Here is a 21,469-nt window from a genome sequence, read left to right as displayed (position 1 = left end):
TCAGTTTCAATTTATTATCCTTATTCACTATCTCTTAAAACTTAACCTTTGATAACAAATGTATGACTATTTCAATAGAAATATATAACTGTGCAGTATTGTTACAAAGGACCTGATTGTGAGTTGTACCAGTTGAGCTGTGTGCACACTGTCTCATCATGCACAACTTACCAGGTAATTTCTGTGAGTGTCCAGTGACAAAGGCTGGAAACTGCAGGGAGTGCTCTGAGGACTAGAGGGTTGCTGTGGGTCTATCACAAGCTCCCACAGAGCAGGTGAGGTCTGCAGAGACTTGGAAGTCAGTGCTTGAGTGTGGCCAGAAGCTGTTAGTTTCAGGGAGCTGAGCTACAGCAGGCAAGACAAGACTGCTTCACAACAAGGGCAGGTAGTGGCAAAATACTTCACAACTCTGTGTACACTCAGGGAGCGTTACAATCATCTCAGGAAATTACACAGTGAGATACCCTCTATTCAGCACTGGTGAGGCCACATCTCGTGTATTGCATCCAGTTTTGGGCCCCCCACTACAGAAAGGATGTGGACAAATTAAAGAGAGTCCAGCAGAGGGCAATGAAAATGATTAGGGGGTTGGGGCACATGACTTATGAGGATAGGCTGAGGGAACTGGGCTTGTTTAGTCTGCAGAAGAGAAGAATGAGGGGGGATTTGATGGCAGCCTTCAACTACCTGAATGGAGGTTCCAAAGAGGATGGAGCTAGGCTGTTCTCAGTGGTGGCAGATGACAGAACAATTAGCAATGGTCTCAAGTTGCACTGGGGGCGGTCTAGGTTGTTATATTAGGAAAAATTATTTCTGTAGGAGGGTAGTGAAGCGCTGGAATGGGTTACCAAGGGAGCTGGTGGAATCTCCATCCTTAGAGGTTTTTAGGCCTGGCTTGGAAATGCCCTGGCTGGGATGATTTAGTTGGGGTTGGTCCTGCTTTGAGCAGGGGGTTGGACTAGATGAGCTCCTGAGGTCTCTTCCAACCCTAATCTTCTATGATTCTATGATTCAATTTTCTTGTGTCTTTTGTTGGTTACATAACAAAGACAATATGAAGACACCTCACAGACACAGCTGAGTCTCTAAATATGCACAAACATGCCAGGCTTAGCTAAATACACACTGCTGCTCTGAGTGGTTTCTAGAAGCTTCAGCCACCGAACACAGTGAGTGCCACTAGTAGCCTCACAAATTATTTAAAGGAAAACTACCTTGTTCCTGGGTAGGTAATTATAACACTTCTGTAGTTTTGACCTATTCTTCAGTGAAGCTATTCTGGAATAATTTTCTTGTAGCTATCTCTTAGCAATCTGTGTTGCTCTCTCTGATAGTCCACTCCCTTTTGGGTGGTGGGGGCTGAAAGGAATATGCTTGAAATGTATCCCAAAAGCACACAATTCTGAACTGTCAAACTGTAGCCACATTATCAGTGACTATTTCTTCCCATTGTCCAAATGAAAAAGCAGGGGCGGCTCTACCTTTTTGGCCGCCCCAAGCAGTCATGCGCGGGAGGCGCCCTGGAGCCGTGGGAGCAGCGGACCTCCCGCGGGCATGACTGCAGAGGGACCGCTGGTCCCGCGTGGCTCGGCTGGACCTCCCGCGGCTGCGGATGGTTCGCGGGTCCGGCGGCTCCGCTTGAGCTGCCACAGTCATGCCTGCGGGAAGTCCAGCCGAGCCGCGGGACGAGCGCCCCCTCCGCAGTCCTGCCTGCGGCAGGTCCAGTCGTCCCGGGGCTCCGGTGGACCTCCCGCAGGCATGACTGCGGCAGGTCCGCCGGCCCAGCCTGCCGCCCCCCCCCCCCCCCGGCAGCAGGGGACGGGCTGCTCCTCGGCTCGCAGCGGCAGGATGACCTGGGGCCCCAGCCTTTTGCCGCCCCCTAGATTTTGCCGCCCTAGGCACCAGCTTGTTTTGCTGGTGCCTAGAGCCGCCCCTGTGAAAAAGACATCCTATATACATTTTCTATGTCCTGATCACTTGTGAATCTATTGAGAAGTAGATTTTTTTACTAATACAGAAAAATTATCAATGGGTTCCAGATTGGTATGATCCTTTGCTTCATACAGCACTAGTGCTATTAATATCCAAGGCCTTCTGGAAGATGCTATAGATTTGAGATGTTCTTTGAGTTGCGTCTTTGTCATTATTTTGCATGGCTTGCATGGTTCCAAACTGTTTTTTTGGTCCAGCCTGATGCCAGGTATAGTAATCAGTATCAAGAAAACAGCTGTCATGTCACGAGGTACCAACACTCCACCTAAAATCTATGTCAAAAATGAAGCTCTGGACAATGTGGATCACTTCTGCTATCTCAGCTCAATTCTTACCAGCTCATTTAACCTTGATAGGGAACTTGATAATGGAATCGAGAAAGCTTCTGTTACCTTTGGCAAACTTACCTCACATGTTTGGAATAACAAATTGCTAACCCTGAACACAAAGTTGTCTGTTTATCAGGCTTGTGTCCTTAGTACCCTCCTTTATGTTTGTGAACGCTGGGTTACGTACTACAAGCAGGAGTGGGGACTGAACAGTTCTCATCTCCACTGTCTTAGAAAAGTCCTTGAGTTAATTGGGACCAAAGGATCACCAATAAGAAGATCCTTGAGAGAATGGGGAGGATCCTTGAGAGACAGCCTACTGTCTATGCAGACTATGCTGGACATTCGCAGGCTTTGCTGGCTGGGACATGTGGAGCACATGCCTCAAGATCCTCTGCCAAAGGCTGTGCTCTATGGTCAACTTAAGAACTGCCCGCAATGCAGAGGAATGCCAAAGCTCCAATACAGCAACAAGGTCAAGAAAGACCTCAAGAAATTCAGCATTCCCACTGACAACTGGAAGAACCCTGCCCACAACTGCTCAGTCTGGAGAAGCTGGGTCAAGTCTGGTGCAGTCTTCATAGAGAGCCACCAGAGAGCCCAGATGGAGGTCCACAGGCAAGCCAGGAAGCAGAGTGTGCTCCAAACTCCATCTGGTGAGTGGACCTGTAGCCAGTCTGGGAAAGTGTGCTGCTCGTGCATCAGCCTCTTTTCCCATACCATTGCTAAGCACCAATGATGGACTGACTTTGTCAAATCTCCTTTCATCTGTCAAGATGTTGGACTGCCATCATAGGCCTGGTCAACACCCTGATGTTAGGGCTGGCTCCTGGCATTCTGTGGGCCTCTGGTGTCCCTTATGTATCCGTTCCAATATGTTGTTCTTCAAGGACTGTGGGACCATAATACAGTTGCCACAGGTGAGCAGTAGTTGATTACTATGCTCTTATAAATTTGTGCCTTATTTTCAATTCAAACTTTTCTGACTTCAGTTTATGGCCATTGGATACCATATGACTCTGCCTACTAGATTAAAGAACCCTCTAGTATGAGCATTCTTCTCTCTCCATAAGCACAGTAGAACCGCATTTATCCAACCCTCCATTAGTGAGCTTTCCATATTAACCAAAGAACCAGTTCACGCAGATCCAGAAGCAGGCAAACTCTCCTGTGGCTGCTAGATGGTGCTGCAGTCTCACCCTTTCTCATTCTCCAGATAACCAAAAATTTGAATAATCTGATCTGGCCTTGGTCCCAATTAGATCTGATAAATGAAGGTCCTCTGTACTTAGAGATTGTGATCAAGTCACTTCTTTAATGTCTCCTTCATAAACTACAGAAATTGAGTTCCTTTAGTCTCTTACTTGAAATCAGGTTTTCCAGATCTTGTATCACTGTAATGAAGCAGAGACACTGCTCACCAGCACAGTAGGGGTTAAAGAGAGCCTTTGGGCCCAGCTACCCCTGCCCCATTATACTTGCAGTCAATACCAGACCTGAAGGAGGGAGAAAGGGAGGGAGCCTGGCTCAGTTTGGGACTGACTGGTGAAGGGGCAGGATCTAGCTGTCTCCCTGCCTGAGACACAGGGATACTAGCCTGCCAGCCAAGGCAGCCATCTGGCAGTAAGCACTGTCTCCCCAGCTAAGGGACACTGCAAAGTAGATGTAAGAGTCTCTGGCACTGGAGATAACTGAGTGAGCAAAGCCCAGAGACATTGTGGCGTTTGGCTTCATCAACTTGTGCCTGCCCCACCCGAAGGAGTCTGGAACCGCAGCAGGGCACTACCCAAGATCCACAAGAGGTTGCTATGGGAGGCAAGCCATCCAGTGAACTGGACTAGAGGTGCCGTGCCTCAAACTTAACAGACGTTGGTAGGAAGTAGCCCAGGGAAGTGGATTTAGACTTCCTGCTGGGAGGGCTCCTCCTGTTCAGGGGTTGGGACCCAGTGGAAAGGGAGGCTCCGGGTCACCCTATTCTCTCCCACCTTAAAGACTGAGGGTTCTCAACCAAGCCAGGAGCTGAGAGCTCAGCGGTCCTACAACTGGGCTGCTGAAACTCTCCAAGTTCCCTGTTACAATCTTCCTAATAACTTTCCTGCACCCTCTCCAATTTTTCAACATTCTTTCTAAAATGTGGATACCTGAACTGGATACATTCAGTAACTGTCTCAGTTGCAAGCTCTTTGGAGGACAGGATTAGAATTCAAAATTATCTTGACCATCTGGAGTAATGTTCTGAAATAAATAGGATGAAATCCAATGAGAAAAAATGCAAAGTACTACATTTGGGAAGGAATAATCAGTTGCATAAATACAAAATGGGCAATGACTGCCTAGGAAGGAGTACTGCAGAAAATATCTAGGGTTTATCATCAATCACAAATGGAATATGAGTCAACGATGTAATACTTTTGCAAAAAACCCAAACATAATTCTTGGATGTATTAGCAGCAGTGCTGTAAGTAAGACACGAGAAGTAATTCTTCCACTCTGCTCAGCATTGATAAGGCCTCAGCTGGAATATTGTGTCCAGTTCTGGGCATCACGCTTCAGGAAAGATGTGGACAAATTGGAGAAAGTCCAGAGGAAAGCAACAAAAATGATTAAAGATCTAGAAAACATGATCTCCGAGGAATGACTGAAAAAATTAGATTTGTTTAGTCTGGAGAAGAGAAGACTGAGAGGTTGCTTTAAAGAGGAGGGTGATAAATTGTTCTCCTTAGCCATTGAGCACAGGACAAGAAGTAATAGGCTTAAATTGCAGCAAGGGAGATTTAGGTTAGATGTTAAGAAGAACTTCTTATACTGTAAGGGCAATTATGCACTGAAAGAAGTTACCTAGAGAGATTGTGGAATCTCCATAATTGGAGGTTTTTAAGAGCAGGCTAGACAAACACCTGTCAGGGATGGTCTGAATAATATTTAGTCCTACCTCAGTGCAGGGGCTTCAACTAGGTCCCATCCAGGCCTACTTTTCTATGATTCTATGACTGTGACCTCTGGATTTAAAAGAATGAGCGGCTATTGCTTCAGGTAAAGGACCAGGTCTGTAAGCTCAGAGGTAGTAGCAGACTCATAAGCCTTCATAAGTGGAGTAGCCACAGCAGTGGTCATAGTGCCACCCAGTGAACATGGACTAAAATTGTATCTTCTGAAGTCATACAGAAAGAGAAGTGTAACATTCTGTCATTATAATTTGTCATCACTAATTTAGGCTTGGCATTGTGTTGCCGAGCATTACAGTTCCTAACATTTAGGTGGCTAGAAAATCACAGGAACACACAACCATCCACAAAGCCTGAGTTAGGTGCTAGGCTCCCAATACAATGAATGGGGAGAGATAGGTGCCTAAGAATGTGATCCACAAAATTAAGTGCGCTAAATGGGAAGCCACCTAAGCTAGCCAATGAGAGATGCCAACAAAAGAGGTGTGTCCAAACCCCCTCCCTTCTCATACAGTTGGGTGCCTGTCCAGGCTGCAGGGAGGTGCTTATCTCTGCTAGTGATTCAGTTAGGAACCCCTCTCCTGGAGTATTGTGGCTCAGGCACCTAAGTCATTTATTTTGAGGATGAGTTAGGCACCTGCCTCAGTCCACACAAAACAGCTGGAGGAGGAGGTGGTGGTACTGATCTTATAACTCTCAGGGCATGTCTAGTGAAGATGCTCTATGTTGATGGGAGAAAGCTCTCCCGTTGGCATAACAAAACCACCTCCGTGAGTGGCAGAAGCTACATCAGCTGGAAAAGCTCTCCCAACAACATAGCACTGTCCACACTGGCGCTTATGTCGGTGTAATTAATGTCACTCACGGGGGTGGTTTATTCATACCCCTGAGTGACATAAATTATGCCAACTTAATCTGTAGTGTAGACATAGCTTTAATCCAGTGGTTAGAGAACTAAAGAACATAAGAATGACCATACTGGGTCAGATCAATGGTCCATCCAGACCAGTCTTCTGTCTTCAACAGTGGCCAGTGTTAGGATATAGATATTCAGGCCTGTCTGCAAAGGCCTATACTTTAAGAATTTAGGTGTATTCTTATCACTAGCTAGTTATAGAGGTATAAAAGAAAGAATCAAAATCACTGTCTGTGTAATGGCCTTCTCTTACTGTGACAGGCTAAGGCCTTCAGGTAAGATGTAGTTAGGCAGCCATAAACTGGGAATTGTATGGTCACATCCTCACATTCCAAACTAGTCACATTGAAATAAAGGTGCTATTGGGCTATTAGGAATAAAATCCTGTCCTGATATTCCTATCACCTCCAGAGAAAGGGAAGATCCTAGAAGATGTAAAAGGAAACTTAGTTTGATCGCATCCTGTCTGGCAAGAACTCACTTATCAATAGACACAGCTGGAGAACCCTTATGTCTGTATAGATGTAGTTGTGAAATCCTCACTTCTGTATTGTTTTGTATGTTTATTTGCATGGTCTCTCTCTGGTTCTGTAATTGTTTGTCTACTGTATAATTAATTTTGTTGGGGGTGTAAACCAATTAAGGTGGTGGGGTATAATTGGTTAAATAACCATGTTACAATATGTTAGGATTGGTTAGTTAAATTGCAGTAAAATGATTCGTTAAGGTTTTGCTATATAGTCTGAAGTCAATCAGGAAGTGTGGTGGGGGGGGAATGGGAACAGGGACTGCGGATGGGGAAATTGGGATCATGTTTTGCTAAAGGGGGGATGGGAACAGGGACAGGGACACAGGCAAGGCTCTGTGGTGTCAGAGCTGGGAAGAGGGACACTAAGGAAGGAAACTGGAATAATGCTTGCTGGAAGTTCACCCCAATAAACATCAAATTGTTTGCGCCTTGGACTTTGGGTATTGTTGCTCTCTGTTCATGCGAGAAGGACCAGGGAAGTGAGAGGGTGAAGGAATAAGCCCCCTAACAGCCAGTACCAGAGCTTCAGTGGGAATGTATGCAACAGGGCAATGCTGAAGAGATCCGCCCATCTTCCCCTCCCAGGTCTGGCACTCAGAGGTTTAGGATTGCCTGGAGCATGGGGTTGCATCCCTAACCACCTAGACTAACAGCTATTGATAGAACAATCCTCTTGAACCAGGGGTGGCTCTAGGAATTTCGCCGCCCCAAGCATGGCGGCACGCCGTGGGGGGGCGCTCTGGCGGTTGCCGGTCCCGCGGCTCTGGTGGACCTCCTGCAGACGTGCCTGCAGAGGGTCCGCTGCTCCCGCGGCTCCAGTGGACCTCCCGGCGACAGGCAGAGAGCCCCTGGCGGCATGCTGCCCCAAGCACGCGCTTGGCGCACTGGGGTCTGGAGCTGGCCCTGTCTTGAACTTATGTAGTTCTTTTTTGAATGCAGTTATACACAACATTCCATGGAAGTGAATGCCACAGGTTAATTATGCTTTGTGTGAAAAAAGTACTTCCTCTTGTTTGTATTAAACCTGCTGTCTATTAATTTCATAAGCTGACTCCTTTTTTGTATTGAGGGAAAGGGTAAATAATATTTCTCTATTCACTTATTCCATACAATTCATGATTTTATAGACTTCTATCATATCCCCTCTTAGTCATCACTTTTCTAAGATGAACAGCCTTAATCTTTTAATAATATTTTAAGGCTGTCAAGTAATTAAAAAATGAATTGCGATTAATCGCAGGATTAAAAAAAATAATCGTGATTAATCGCATGATTAATCGCACTGTTAAACAATAGAATACTGTCTATTTAAATATTTTTTGATGTTTTCTACATTTTCAAATATGTTGATTTCAATTACAAGAATTCAAAGTGTATAGTGCTCACTTTATATTTATTTTTGCTTATAAGTATTTGCAGTATATAAAAAAAAGAAATAGTATTTTTCAATTCACCTCATACAAGTACTGTAGTGCAATCTCTTTATCGTGAAAGTTGAACTTACAAATGTAGACTTTGTAAAAAACAAAACAAAACAACTCTGCATTCAAAACTAAAACAATGTAAAATTTTAGCACTTGCAAGTCCACTCAGTCCTACTTCTTGTTCAGCCAATCGCTCAGACAAACAAGTTCGTTTACAGTTGCAGGATATAATGCTGCCCACTTCTTGTTTACAATGTCACCTGAATGTGAGAACAGGCATTCTAATGGCACTGTTGTAGCCAGCGTTGCAAGATATTTATGTGCCTGATGCATTAAAGATTCATATGTCCCTTAATGCTTCAACCGCCATTCCAGGGGACATGCGTCCATGTTGATGGTGAGTTCTGCTCGATAACAATCCAAAGCAGTGTGCACCAGCGCATGTTCATTTTCATCTTCTGACTCAGATGCCACCAGCAGAAGGTCAATTTTCCTTTTTGGTGGTTCGGGTTCTGTAGTTTCCGCATCGGAGTGTTGCTCTTTTAGGACTTCTGAAAACATGCTCCGCACCACGTCCCTCTTTGATTTCGGAAGGCATTTCAGATTCTTAAACCTTGGGTTGAATGCTGTAGCTATCTTTAGAAATCTCACATTGGTACCTTCTTTGTATTTTGTGAAATCTGCAGTGATAGTGTTCTTAAAATGAACAACATGTGCTGGCTCATCATCCGAGATGTTAGAACATGAAATATATGGAGGAATGCAGTAAAACGGAGTAGGGGACATACGATTCTCCCACAAGGAGTTCAGTCACAAATTTAATTAACACATTATTTTTTAACGAGCCTCATCGGCATGGAAACATGTCCTCTGGAATGGTGGCCAAAGCATGAAGGGGCATATAAATGTTTAGCATATCTGGCACATAAATAACTTGCAATGCCAGCTACAAAAGTGCCATGCAAATACCTGTTATCACTTTCTGGTGACATTGTAAATAAGAAGAGGGCAGCATTATCACCTATAAATGTAAACAAACTTATTTGTCTTAGTGATTAGCTGAACAAGAAGTAGGACTGAGTGGATGTGTAGGCTCTAAAGTTTTACATTGTTTTGTTTTTGAGTGCAGTTATGTAACTAAAACAAAAATCTACATTTGTAAGTTGCACTTGCACTAGTACTTGTCTGAGGTGAATTGAAAAATACCATTTCTTTTATCATTTTTACTGTGCAAATATTTGTAATAAAAATAATATACATTTTGATATTGATTACAACACAGAATACAATATATATGAAAATGTAGACTAGCATCAAACATATTAATAAATTTAAATTGGTATTCTATTGTAACAGTGCGATTAAAACGACGATTAATCATGATTAATTTTTTTATTGTGATTATTTTTTGAGTTAATCGTGTGAGTTAAGTGCGATTAATCAACAGCCCTAAATCTTTTTATAAAAAAAAATAATCTTTTAGTTTCTCCTCCTATGACCATTTATTCCTACCCTTTGTTTCTTATCTTTTAACCAGTTACTGATCCATGAGAGGACCTTCCATGGTATCCCATGACTACTTGCTTTGCTTAAGTGTCTTTGGTGAGGGACTTTGTCTGAAAATCCAAGTACACTATATCAACGGATCATTCCTGTCCACATGCTTGTGGACAACTCAAAGAATTCTAGTAGAGTGGTGAGGCATGATTTCCCTTTACAAAAACCATGTTGACTCTTCCCCAACAAATGATGCTTATCTATGCCTGGTAATTCTGTTTTTGACTATATATTCTACCAGTTTGCCCAGTACTGAGACCTGTAATTGCCAGGATCTCCACTGGAACTCTTTAAAAATTGATGTTACGTTGGTTACTTTCCAGTCATCTGGTGCAGAGGCTTGTTCAATTCCCCCAAATATCTAATGAGAGAAAGGCTTTGAACAGGGATCCCCAAACCTCTCAGGAGGGTGCTGTAGCCATTGAGTGATATGATACTCTGATATGGTACTCCATCTGTCTCTCCTGTTCCACTTTGGATAAAAAACTGAATAGGTAATGAAGCAGGGGGACTGGACCTTGGGTCTCCCACCTTGCAGGTGGGTGCCCTTAGCAGGTTATAAAGTCATTCTCATTCTCTTGCCCAGTGACTTTTTAAGTATTTATACACCATGGAAAAGCTTCAACAGGAGAGACTGTGGGAACACCCCAGCAGCACATCCCATAGCTCTGTGGTTTCAGCATCCTCCTGAGAGTGGAGAGAGACCCTGAGCCAATCCTTTCTCCCCATTAGGTAGAAGGGGGAACTGAACCTGTGTGTCCAGGCAAGTGTTCTAGCCACTAGGCTAAAAGCCACCACCACCTCCTTCTCTTGGGGCAAGATTTTGAATAGGATCCAATCCAGTAGGTGGACTCTGAGCACATCTATTGGATCAGGCCCCACATGTGAGAAAGGCACTTGTCTTTCTGTCTTCCCCGTTTATGGACCACATTGGGGATTATGTGGTAGACAGGCATCCAGGCACTGAGAGGGAGACAGCACTGTGCATGCCCAAAGGCAGAGACAGAGTTACCTAGAGAACTTTTACTCTAAACATTCAGGTGCTGAGTGAGTTTAGGCCCCTCTAGTGTTAGGGGGTAGCTGAGTGGGAGCTTTGTGGACTGAAGTAGAGCCTTGGTACCTTTGTTGATCTGGGCCTAACTCAACCTTGAAACCTGCCAATGCATGATATGAGCTATCAACGTGTGGGGCAAATGATTGAAATGCAGAACATCTGTAATTTGTTGTATGTCACAGCACAATTAATTGATTATGCATTTTAAGTATAAAACTTGTTTTAAAGGATGTTTTCTCATTATGTGAATTAAATACATTAATTTTTTAGAAAAGAAAATTGGAAAACCAAATTCTGCTATATGCAACCATAAGGTCTTCCCTACCCCCAATGGTAAACAACAGGGCTTGAGCCCTTGACCTTCAGATAGGGAGGTCAGACTTCTAATTCATAAGCTGATATAAAGCCATTAATTTTAAGGCCAGAAGGAACTACTAAAACCACTAGTCCAGGGATGGGCAAACTTTTTGGCCCGAGGGCCACATCTGGGTGGGGAAATCGTGTGCAGGGCCATGAATGTAGGGCTGGGGCAGGGGTGTGTGAGAGAGTGCAGGGTCTGGGAGGGTGTGCAGTGTGCAGGAAGGGGCTCAGGACAAGAGGTTGGGGTGCAGGAGGCTCAGGGAAGCGGGGTAGAGGGCTCAGGGCAGGGGGTAGGGATGCGGGGTGCAGGAGGGGGTTGGGGTGCGGGCTCTGGCTTGGTACCTCTTACCTCGAGCAGCTCCGGGGTGGCAGTGGCACGCAGTGGGGCTAAGGCAAGCTCCCTGCCTGTCCTGGCTCCGTGGTGCTACCGGAAGTGACCAGCATGTCCGGCAGTGGCTCCTGGGGATGGGGCAGGCGGCTCTGCCGTGTGCTGCCCTTGCCTGTGGGTACCACCCCCGAAGCTCCCATTGGCTGCAGTTCCCCATTCCCGGCCAATGGGAGCTGTGGGGGGCAGTGCCTGCAGATGAGGGCAGTGCACGGAGCCCTCTGTCCCGCAGCCCCAGGTGCTGGCCACTTCCGGGAGTGGGGCGGGGCCAGGGCAGGCAGGAAGCCTGCCTTAGCCCTGCTGTGCCATGGGGCTTGCAATCCCGTCGGCCGGGGCCAGCCCGCGGGCCGTAGTTTCCCCTCCCCTGATCTAGTCTGACCTCCAGTATAACACAGGCCAGTAATACCTGCATCAAGCCTGTGACTTATTAAACCTTAGTAACTAGTAACACAGAAGATGTCATACCCTATATCAATCATTCATGAAACTACACATACTGAAGAACTATACACAGTGATTTCATATTTCATGTTGCTTCATTACATTTTAAAAAGAGCTCAGAATTTAAGAAACAATGAGACAGTGAAAATATTTTGGTAACATGATGTTTTTTGAAGAAATTATAACTTAGGTCAGATTGTCTGCTTTCCCTGGCATTACCAATTCACAACTTACAACAAGCAGCCCAGGTTTAACCTCTAACTCAAAACACACTGAGAATTCCATCATTAAAATAGAAATGCTGGTGCCACTTCAATGTAGGGCAAATGTAGCCCTACATTCCATTATAATGTACAGACACAGACTGACTATATGAAATGGAGACATTTTTGGATAAATGCCAGAATATGATGATATGTTAAATTGAAAATTTGGAATTGCTTTAATACTTGATTGACATACAGAAAGTGTAAGAATGGATTTTCTGTTATGAAAAAGGGGATGATACCAGGGCGGTGTAATCGGGTGGGGGCAGGAATAGTGGGACCCAACCACTATCTTGTGGAGGCAAGATTGTGGCCCACCTATGTTCCTCCTGTGCACATAAACAGGGGGAGAAGGTGCGAGTGGAATCCAGAGGAGGGGCTGGAGTGAACGCTGCAGAGCATGAAATCAGACTGGCCACCAGAGAGAAGGCAACAGATCTTGGCTCAGAAACTTGGCCCAGAGGAGGGTCAGGAGCACGTGTACCAGCTGCAGGTGCAGGCAAGCCTGCCGATGTGGGGGGAAGGGGCAATTGCCCAGGAACCCGGGAGATTTAAAAGGGCCCAGGGCCCCTAGCTACCGCTACTGTTGCAGTAATGGCAGCGGCAGCTGGGAGCCCCAGGCCCTTTTAAATTGTCTGGGGGGGCCACAGGGCTCCTACAGGCGCACATGACTGCTCAATGCTCCACACTTTGGAGGGCCCCGCAGGCCGGTGCAGTCCTGGAAATAATAGCATTGTGCCGTGGGCTCCACGCATGGACGGCCGTGGCCCTCTTGCCCAGAATTGTTCTCGGTGGGCCTAGGTGCGGGGAATTGGACAGTGCACTGGCACCTGGGTGGGAGCAGGACGACATTGGCGCAAAGGGTGCCAGCTGCCAGGGGCAGGGACAAACTGGTCACCAGGTGCCAAGAAAGTTCCATAGGAACAGCAGTAAGATCTACTGGGATGCCCCTTTCCAGCCTGAAGCCAGCGCCTCTGCCCAGTCTCTGTAATTTCCCTGGCTATCCCTCCACGCCCCACATTCACAGGATGCTTTCACCCAGTCCCCAGATGTTACCAGGGAATTTACTAATTTCCAGTGTGTGCAGACAACTGTTGGACATTACATATTATGTTGTTACAAAGTACATTATGATCACATCCTCAGTTCTGGACATCTCATTAGCGTAGGGAAGTTAACAAATTTCAGGGAGTTCAAATAATCAGCTTTTCTCTTTCTTTCACAAAGCACCAAAACTTTGTTTATCTATCATTTATTTTTTGATATAAAAGAAGACAAATAACTTATCTGAAATTGTTTACTTACCCCATCCTATCACAATATATCTTTGCAGCATTAGGCTTTCAGAAAGCACAGCAGTCACCAATAATGTGTGGAGATAAAGTCCTTCAACTAAAAGCCAAAAATAATTTGCACCAACAAAGTAATGCAAGAAAAACTGGGAAGTCCTGCAAATGGTTAAAATCTGCAGAAATAAGACATCAGGAAGTATTTAATAATAGTAGTTAATTACACGTTGTAGTACTGTAAAATCTCTGAACAATACTGTTGCTCTTATGTCATATTTTATGTTATTTAAAAATTAACAATTATGATAAATATTTGGTTAAGTCAGACACCCTTCTGCAGCTTTAACTGGGTTACTGCACTTCCGTGATGAGGTCTCAGCTGTGTGCCATTGGGAATAGATGCAAACCTGTGATATCATCTACAGCCAAAACCAGCTAATCAGAATATATATTTGTCTCCAACATGCTAAAAACAGTGTGAGAGTGTGTGTGTGTAATTCCAAAAAAACAACCAAGCACCTCATGTGGGCCAGGCATGCTGTGGGGATTCAACACATACACACCATGATTTCTTAGAAGAAGATGCCGTATGACTAACAGGAAGCTTGGAGAGGGACTGGACCTCTCTGTCCTTGTCTATGAAGAAATGTAGGAAATCTCCTTCCACTGCTCAAGCATTAGTGCAGCTCAGCCATTTCTAGTGCAACCTTTGAGACTGTTCATTGTTTTAGGATGATTCCTAAGTAGGTTCTTTGAAACTTATTGATGAACCTTAATACCAAGATAGGGGGAATGCCAGGAGAAGTCCATACAAGGAGCAGCCTTATTATCTGATTTAAGGAGCTCTTGCACAAGCTGAGTAGATTGTAGGGAGGGAACCTACTGGTTTTCAGGCTCTTTGCACAGGTACTATGGAAGAGAATGGTTTGGAAGAGTCATCTGAGGGAAGGGATTGGAAGGGATCGACCAGAAGGCATGGGATGCATTGTCCTAGGGACAGAAGTACAATGACTGACACACCCAAGAGGAGGAGATGGGTGGTGGTGGTCAGGAACTCCCACTGAACAGTCCTCCATCTGCCGTCTAGACAGAGTCATCTATCTGCCATCCAGGCTGGGAAATTCAAGATGTGTGCTGCTTGTCTGGAGCTAGAACTCAGGATATGATGGATTGTCTGCTGAGACTGATCAATCCCTCGGACTGCTACCCCTTCCTACTTCTCCACATGGGCACCAATAACCGTGAGCAGGTCACTTAAGACTCCGGGAAGAAGGATAAAGGAGTTTGAGGTGCAAGTTGAGTTCTTGTACATCCTCCCTGTTGAAGAAAAAGGCCCAGATAGGAACCGTTGAATTCTGGAGGTAAATGAGTGGTTATGCAGGTGGTGTCAGAGAGAGGGCTTTGAATTCTTCGGCCATGGGCTGTTGTTCCAGGAAGAAGGATTGCTAGGAAGAGATGGGATCCACCTAATAAAGAGAGGGAAGAGCATCTTCGCAGGCAGACTTGCTAACCTAGTGAGGAGGGCTTTAAACTAGGTTCTCTGTGCGATGGAGACCTAAGCTCTCAGGTAAGTGGGAAAGAGAGATACTGGGAGGAAACACAAGGAGACTGCCTGATTCATACTGAGAAAGCCGGTTAATCGGCTAGCAGAGCAATCAGCTAGTTATCTTAGGTTCCTGTACATAAACTCAAGAAGCCTGGGAAAGAAGCAGGAAGAATTAGAAGTCCTGGCACAGTCAAGGAACTATGATGTGACCGGAATAACAGAGACTCGGTGGGGTAACTCACATGACTGGAGCACTGTCATGGATGGGTATAAACTATTCAGGAAGGACAGGCAAGATGAAGGAGTTGCACTGTATGAAAGAGAGCAGTATGATTGCACAGAGCTCCAGTATGAAACTGGAGAAAAGCTTGTTGAGAGTCTTTGGGCTAACTTTACAGGTGAGAGCAACAAGGGTGATGTCGTGATGAGCATCTGCTACAGACCATCAGACCAAGAGGATGAGGTAGACGAGGCTTTCTTCAGACAACTAATAGAAGTTTCCAAATCACAGGCCCTGGTTCTCAGGGGGGATTTCAATCACCCTGACAGCTGCTGGGGGAGCAATACAGCAGTTCACAGACAATCCAGGAAGTTTTTGGAGAGTGTTGGGGACAACTTCCTGGTGCAAGGGCTGGAGGAACCAACTAGGGGCTGTGCTCCTATTGACCTGCTGCTCACACACAGGGAAGAATTCGTAGCAGAAGTAGAGGTGGGTGGCAACCTGGGCAGCAGCGAGTATGAGATGGTCAAGTTCAGGAACCTGACAAAACGAAGAAAGGTGAGCAGCAAAATACAGACCCTGGACTTCAGAAAAGCAGACTTTGACTCCCTCAGGGAACTGATGGGCATGATCCCTTGAGAGGCTAATATGAGGGGAAAAGGAGTCCAGGACAGCTGGCTGTATTTTAAAGAAACCTTATTGAGGGTGCAGGAACAAACCATCCCGATGTGCAGAAAGAATAGGAAATATGGCAGGCAACTAGCTTGGCTTAACAGAGAAATCTTCAGTGAGCTTAAACACAAAGGAAATTTACAAGTGGAAACTTGGACAGATGACTAGGGAGGAGTATACAAATATTGCTCAAGCATGGGGTGTAATCAGGAAGGCCAAAGCACAATTGGAGTTGCAGCTAGCAAGGCATGTGAAGGATTTCTACAGGTATGTTAGCAACAAGAAGGTGGTCAGGGAAAGTATGAGACGAGTACTGAATGGGGAAGGTAACCTAATGACAGATGATATCGAAAAAGCTGAAGTACTCAATGCTTTTTTGACTCGGTCTTCACAGACAAGGTTGGCTCCCAGACTGCTGCACTGGGCAACACAGTATAGGGAGGAGGTAAGCAGCCCTCAGTGGTAAAAGAACAGGTTAAGGACTATTTAGAAAAGCTGGACATGCACAAGTCCATGGGGCCGGAGGCAATGCAACGGAGGGTGTTGAGGGATTTGACTGATGTGATTGCAGAGCCATTGGATATTATCTTTGAAAACTCGTGGCGATTGGGGGAGGTCCCCGACAATTGGAAAAAGGCAAACAGAGAGCCCATCTTTAAAAAAGGGAAGAAGAAGAATCCAGGGACCTACAGACTGATCAGCTTCACCTCAGTCCCCAGGAAAATCATGGAGGACATCCTCAAGGAATCCATTGTGAAGCACTTGGAGGAGAGGAAGGTGATCAGGAACAATCAACATGGATCCAAGGGCAAGTCATGATATACCTTGACTTTAGCAAAGCTTTTGATATGCTCTCCCACAGTATTCTTGCCAGCAAGTTAAAGAAGTATGGATTGGATGAATGGACTATAAGGTGGGTAGAAAGCTGGCTAGATTGTTGGGCTCAACGTGTAGTGATTAACGGTGTAATGTCTAGTTGGCAGCCAGTATCAAGCGGAGTGCCCCAGGGGTCCGTCCTGGGGCTGATTTTGTTCAACATCTTCATTAATGATCCAATGATGGGATGATTGCACCTTCAGCAAGTTTGCAGATGACACTAAGATGGGGGGAGAGGTAGATATGCTGGAGGGTAGGGATAGGGTCCAGAGTGATCTAGACAAAATGGAGGATTGGGCCAAAAGAAATCTGATGAGGTTTAACAACAACAAGTGCAGAGTCCTGCACTTACGATGGAAGAATCCCATGCACTGCTACAGGCTGGGGATTGACTGACTAAGCAGCAGTTCTGCAGAAAAGGAACTGTGGATTACAGTGAACGAGAAGCTGGATATGAGTCAACAATGTGCCCTTGTTGCCAGGAAGGCTAACAACATATTGGGTTGCATTAGTAGGAGCATTGCCAGCATATCGAGAGAAGTGATTATTGCCCTCTATTTGGCACTGAGGATGCCACATCAGGAGTACTGCATCCAGTTTTGGGCCCCCCACTACAGAAAGGATGTGGACAAATTGGCGAGAGTCCAATAGAGGGCAATGAAAATGGTTAGAGAGCTGGGGCACATGTCTTACGAAGAGAAGCTGAGGAACTAGGCTTATTTAGTCCACAAAAAAGAAGAGTGTGGTGTATGTGTGGGGGGATTTTATAGCAGCCTTCAACTACCTAAATGGGAGTTCCAAAGAGGATGGAGCTAGGCTGTTTTCAGTGGTGACAGATGACAGAACAATTAGCAATGGTCTCAAGTTGCACTGGAGGAGGTCTAGGTTGGATATTAAGAAAACCTATTTCACAAGGAGGGAGGTGAAGCACTGGAATGGGTTACCTAGGGAGGTGGTGGAATCTCCATCCTTAGAGGTTTTTAAGGCCCGGCTTGTGAAAGCTCTGGTTGGGGTGATTTAGTTGAGGTTGGTCCTGCTTTGAGCAGGGGATTGGACTAGATGACCTCCTGAGGTCTCTTCCAACCCTAATCTTCTATGATCACCACAGAAAGAAATACACACTACTAGAGGTATCCAATTGCTATCAGGTACTCAGCAGGGCAGCTGCAGGAAACGTCTCTGCAGATTCAGCTGGGAAAAAGCAAGAGAGAACAGCACATGACATACCCAAGGATAGCTGCTCAGCGCACTCTATGACTAGTCAGGAGAGCATTACTTTGACAACAAAAGGGGCTGATGCTAGGGAATGAGTGAGTGATTAAAAAGTATGTGGGACACAAACGAACTCTTATCAATGGTATACACCCATTATCAATTGGAGATGGTAATATGGTCAATAATGATGCACAAAAGGCAGATGTGTTCAATAAATAGTTCTGTTCTGTATTTGAAAAGAAGCTGGATGATGTATTCAGATCTCACAGTGATAATGGAATACTTTATATTCCAGCAGTAACTAAGGAGTAAAACAGTGTATACTAAATTTAACATTTCTAAATCTGCAAGACTGGGCAATTTGTATGCAAGAGTTTTAAATAATTGACAGAGGAGCTCTGTGAACTAATGACGCTGATTCTTAACATGTCTTTAAATATTGAGAAAGTTTTAGAGACTAGAAAATAAGCTAATGTGCCAATATTGGAAAAGAGTAAACAGGATGACCTAGATCAATTAGTTTGACATTGATCCTGGGCAACATCATAGCATTGCTGGTAAAGGATGCAGTCAGTACTGAATTAAAACATGGGAACACAATTAATGCTGCTCCACATGTTTGTTTTTTTAGAAAATATGTTTTGCCCAACAAACTTGATATGTTTTAATGAGATGACAAGTTTGATTGATAAAGGTAACTGTTTTGTTACCTTAAAATAGGAAAGAGAAAAGAAAAGAGCTACCAGAATGTCTTAAAAACCCACCTTACTGTGAGACACTTGAAAGTTCAGTCTATTTAGCTTATCAAAGAGGTTAGCAGGTGATTTGATGACAATCTGTAAGTACCTATGTGAAGAAGAGATTTCTCATAGTAGAAGGCTCTTTGATCTAGCACATAAAGGCAGAACAAGACTCGTGGTCTGGAAGATGAAACTAGATAAGTTCAAACTGGAAATAAGCCAAAAATATTTAACTAAGAGGGTAATTTACCATTGGAACAACTTAGATAGAGATGTGATGGATTCTTCATCACTTGATGTCTTTGTATCAAGATTGGATGTCTGTCTAAGGTTTGCTCTAGCTCTGTCAGAAGTTATAGGCTTGACACAGGTACGACAGAATGAAATTTATTTCCTATGTTCTGAAAGAAGTCAGACTAGATGATTATAACAGTCTTTTCTGGTCGGAAATCTATGAATTTATGAATAATACAATCAATTCGATAGCTATGTTATTTTTAATGCTAATAATCAGTTTATTTTTTACTGAATTTTTAAATTTTTCACTGTATAGACATTGCATAATGAAGTTGGAAGAGGAAGCTGGAAGTTTTGTTAGCTGTTTAGGGAACAGTTGGAGCTTTTCCTAGAGAGGTGTGGGATGCAGCTTGCAGTTGTGGGAGAACCACATTAACTGGATTTTTCTGCTAAAAAAATCAGAGCTGAAATAGTTATAAGTGTTGGTTATAAGTGAAATAATTATAAGTGTTATAAATGTCACTGCTGGGATGAATGAGGCAGTTCACACCTCTCCAGGACATTGTTCTGCAGGCTCAGGAGGGGAACACTTGATTGGTTATCCTCAGTTTTCAAAAAAAATTCTGCCACCATAAGGATTAGTAACATAATGTAATTGCCTCACTGCAGGCACTGTCTTGTGCTTTCTTATGATTTTAATTTCCCAGTCTCTTTCCTGAACATCTTCCCGAATGCTGAGGCCACATGCCTCAGTGTCATCATCACATCAGGTTCTAGAGCAGAATTCTGATGTGTACCCTCTGGTTCATTGTCTTCTCCCTATCCTTGCCATCTGGGAGTCCCAAGTAATCATTCTATGGAGGATTCCTGTAACATGATTTGTATGAGGAGATAACTGGCTCTGTGGATGAGGGGAAAGCAATGGATGTGTTATTCCTTTACTTTAGCAAAGCTTTTGATTCGGTCTCCCACAGTATTCTTGCCAGCAAGTTAAAGAAGTATGGGCTGGATGATTGGACTATAAGGTTTATAGAAAGCTGGCTAGATTGTCGGGCTCAACGGGTAGTCAAGTGTCAAGTGGAGTGCTCCAAGGGGCAGTCTTGGGGCCGGTTTTGTTCAATATCTTCATTAATGATCTGGAGGATGGCATGGATTGCACTCTGAGCAAGTTTGCAGATGACACTAAACTTAGAGGAGTGGTAGATACGCTGGAGGGTAGGGATAGGATACAGAGGGACCTAGACAAATTAGAGGACTGGGCCAAAAGAAACCTGATGAGGTTCAACAAGGACAAGTGCAGAGTCCTGCACTTAAGACGGAAGAATCCCATTCACTGTTACAGAATAGGGACCGAATGGTTAGGAAGCAGTTCTGCAGAAAAGGACCTAGGGGTTACAGTGGACAAGAAGCTGGATATGAGTCAGTGTGCCCTTGTTGCCAAGAAGGCTAACGGCATTTTGGGCTGTATAAGTAGGGACATTGCCAGCAGATCGAGGGATGTGATCATTCCCCTCTATTTGACATTGGTGAGGCCTCATTTGGAGTACTGTGTCCAGTTTTGGGCCCCACACTACAAGAAAGATGTGGAAAAATTGGAAAGAGTCCAGTGGAGGGCATCAAAAATGATTAGGGGGCTGGAGCACATGACTTATGAGGAGAGGCTGAGAGAGCTGGGATTGTTTAGTCTGCAGAAGAGAAGAATGAGGGGAGATTTGATAGCTGCTTTCAACTACCTGAAAGAGGTTTACAAAGAGGATGGATCTAGACTGTTCTCAGTGGTACCTGATGACAGAACAAGGAGTAATGGTCTCAAGTTGCAGTGGGGGAGGTTTAGGTTGGATATTAGAAAAAACTTTTTCACTCAGAGAGTAGTAAAGCACTGGAATGGGTTACCTAGGGAGGTGGTGGAATCTCCTTCCTTAGAGGTTTTTAAGGTCAGGCTTGACAAAGCCCTGGCTGGGATGATTTAGTTGGGTTTGGTCCTGCTTTGAGCAGGGGGTTGGACTAAATAACCTCCAGAGGTCCCTTCCAACCCTGATATTCTGTGATTCTGTCTACAGCAGTGAAGGTAAGGTGCATATTCATTGCAATGTACCAGAATTGCACCACCACGACCTGTGACTCTCAGAGCTGCTGCACCCTTCTTTCCTGGCATCACAGTGCCTCAATTTGCAGCACTGTACCAGCATGTCCTTGGATTCATTTTCCTTATGCCAATCTAGTGCACAAATAGACCTTCTCTTTTGATGAAACCATTGCACAACTTCCAAGACTTTTGTTTGTTGGTTGATATTGAAGGATGGTTACTAATTTTGAGGGTACGGCTACACTAGAGAGTTTACTGTGGCACAGGTCTCTAATGTAAGCTCTTCACCAGTCCCTGTGAGCAGCAGTAGCTATGTCAGTGGGAGAAGCTCTTCTGCCAACATAAGCACTGATGTGGACAAAGCTATGTCGGTATAACTTATGTTATGCT

At 44.7% G+C, this 21,469-nt stretch overlaps 1 protein-coding gene across 1 annotated transcript in view; it reads right to left on the bottom strand.

The window, feature by feature from the left end:
• Nucleotides 1–21,469, bottom strand: part of GLP2R (glucagon like peptide 2 receptor) — a 135,418-nt gene that overhangs the window by 65,706 nt on the left and 48,243 nt on the right. The window contains exon 7 of the mRNA XM_039501579.1: nt 13,504–13,663. Coding sequence (XP_039357513.1) covers nt 13,504–13,663 — 160 coding nt within the window. The remainder of the gene's footprint in view (nt 1–13,503; nt 13,664–21,469) is intronic.

The sequence above is a fragment of the Mauremys reevesii genome, linkage group 15 (genome assembly GCF_016161935.1).
Source record: "Mauremys reevesii isolate NIE-2019 linkage group 15, ASM1616193v1, whole genome shotgun sequence".
Classification (NCBI taxonomy): Eukaryota; Metazoa; Chordata; order Testudines; family Geoemydidae; genus Mauremys; species Mauremys reevesii.
The sequence above is the reverse complement of the archived record's forward strand: the minus strand, read 5'-3'. Positions and strand labels throughout refer to the sequence as shown.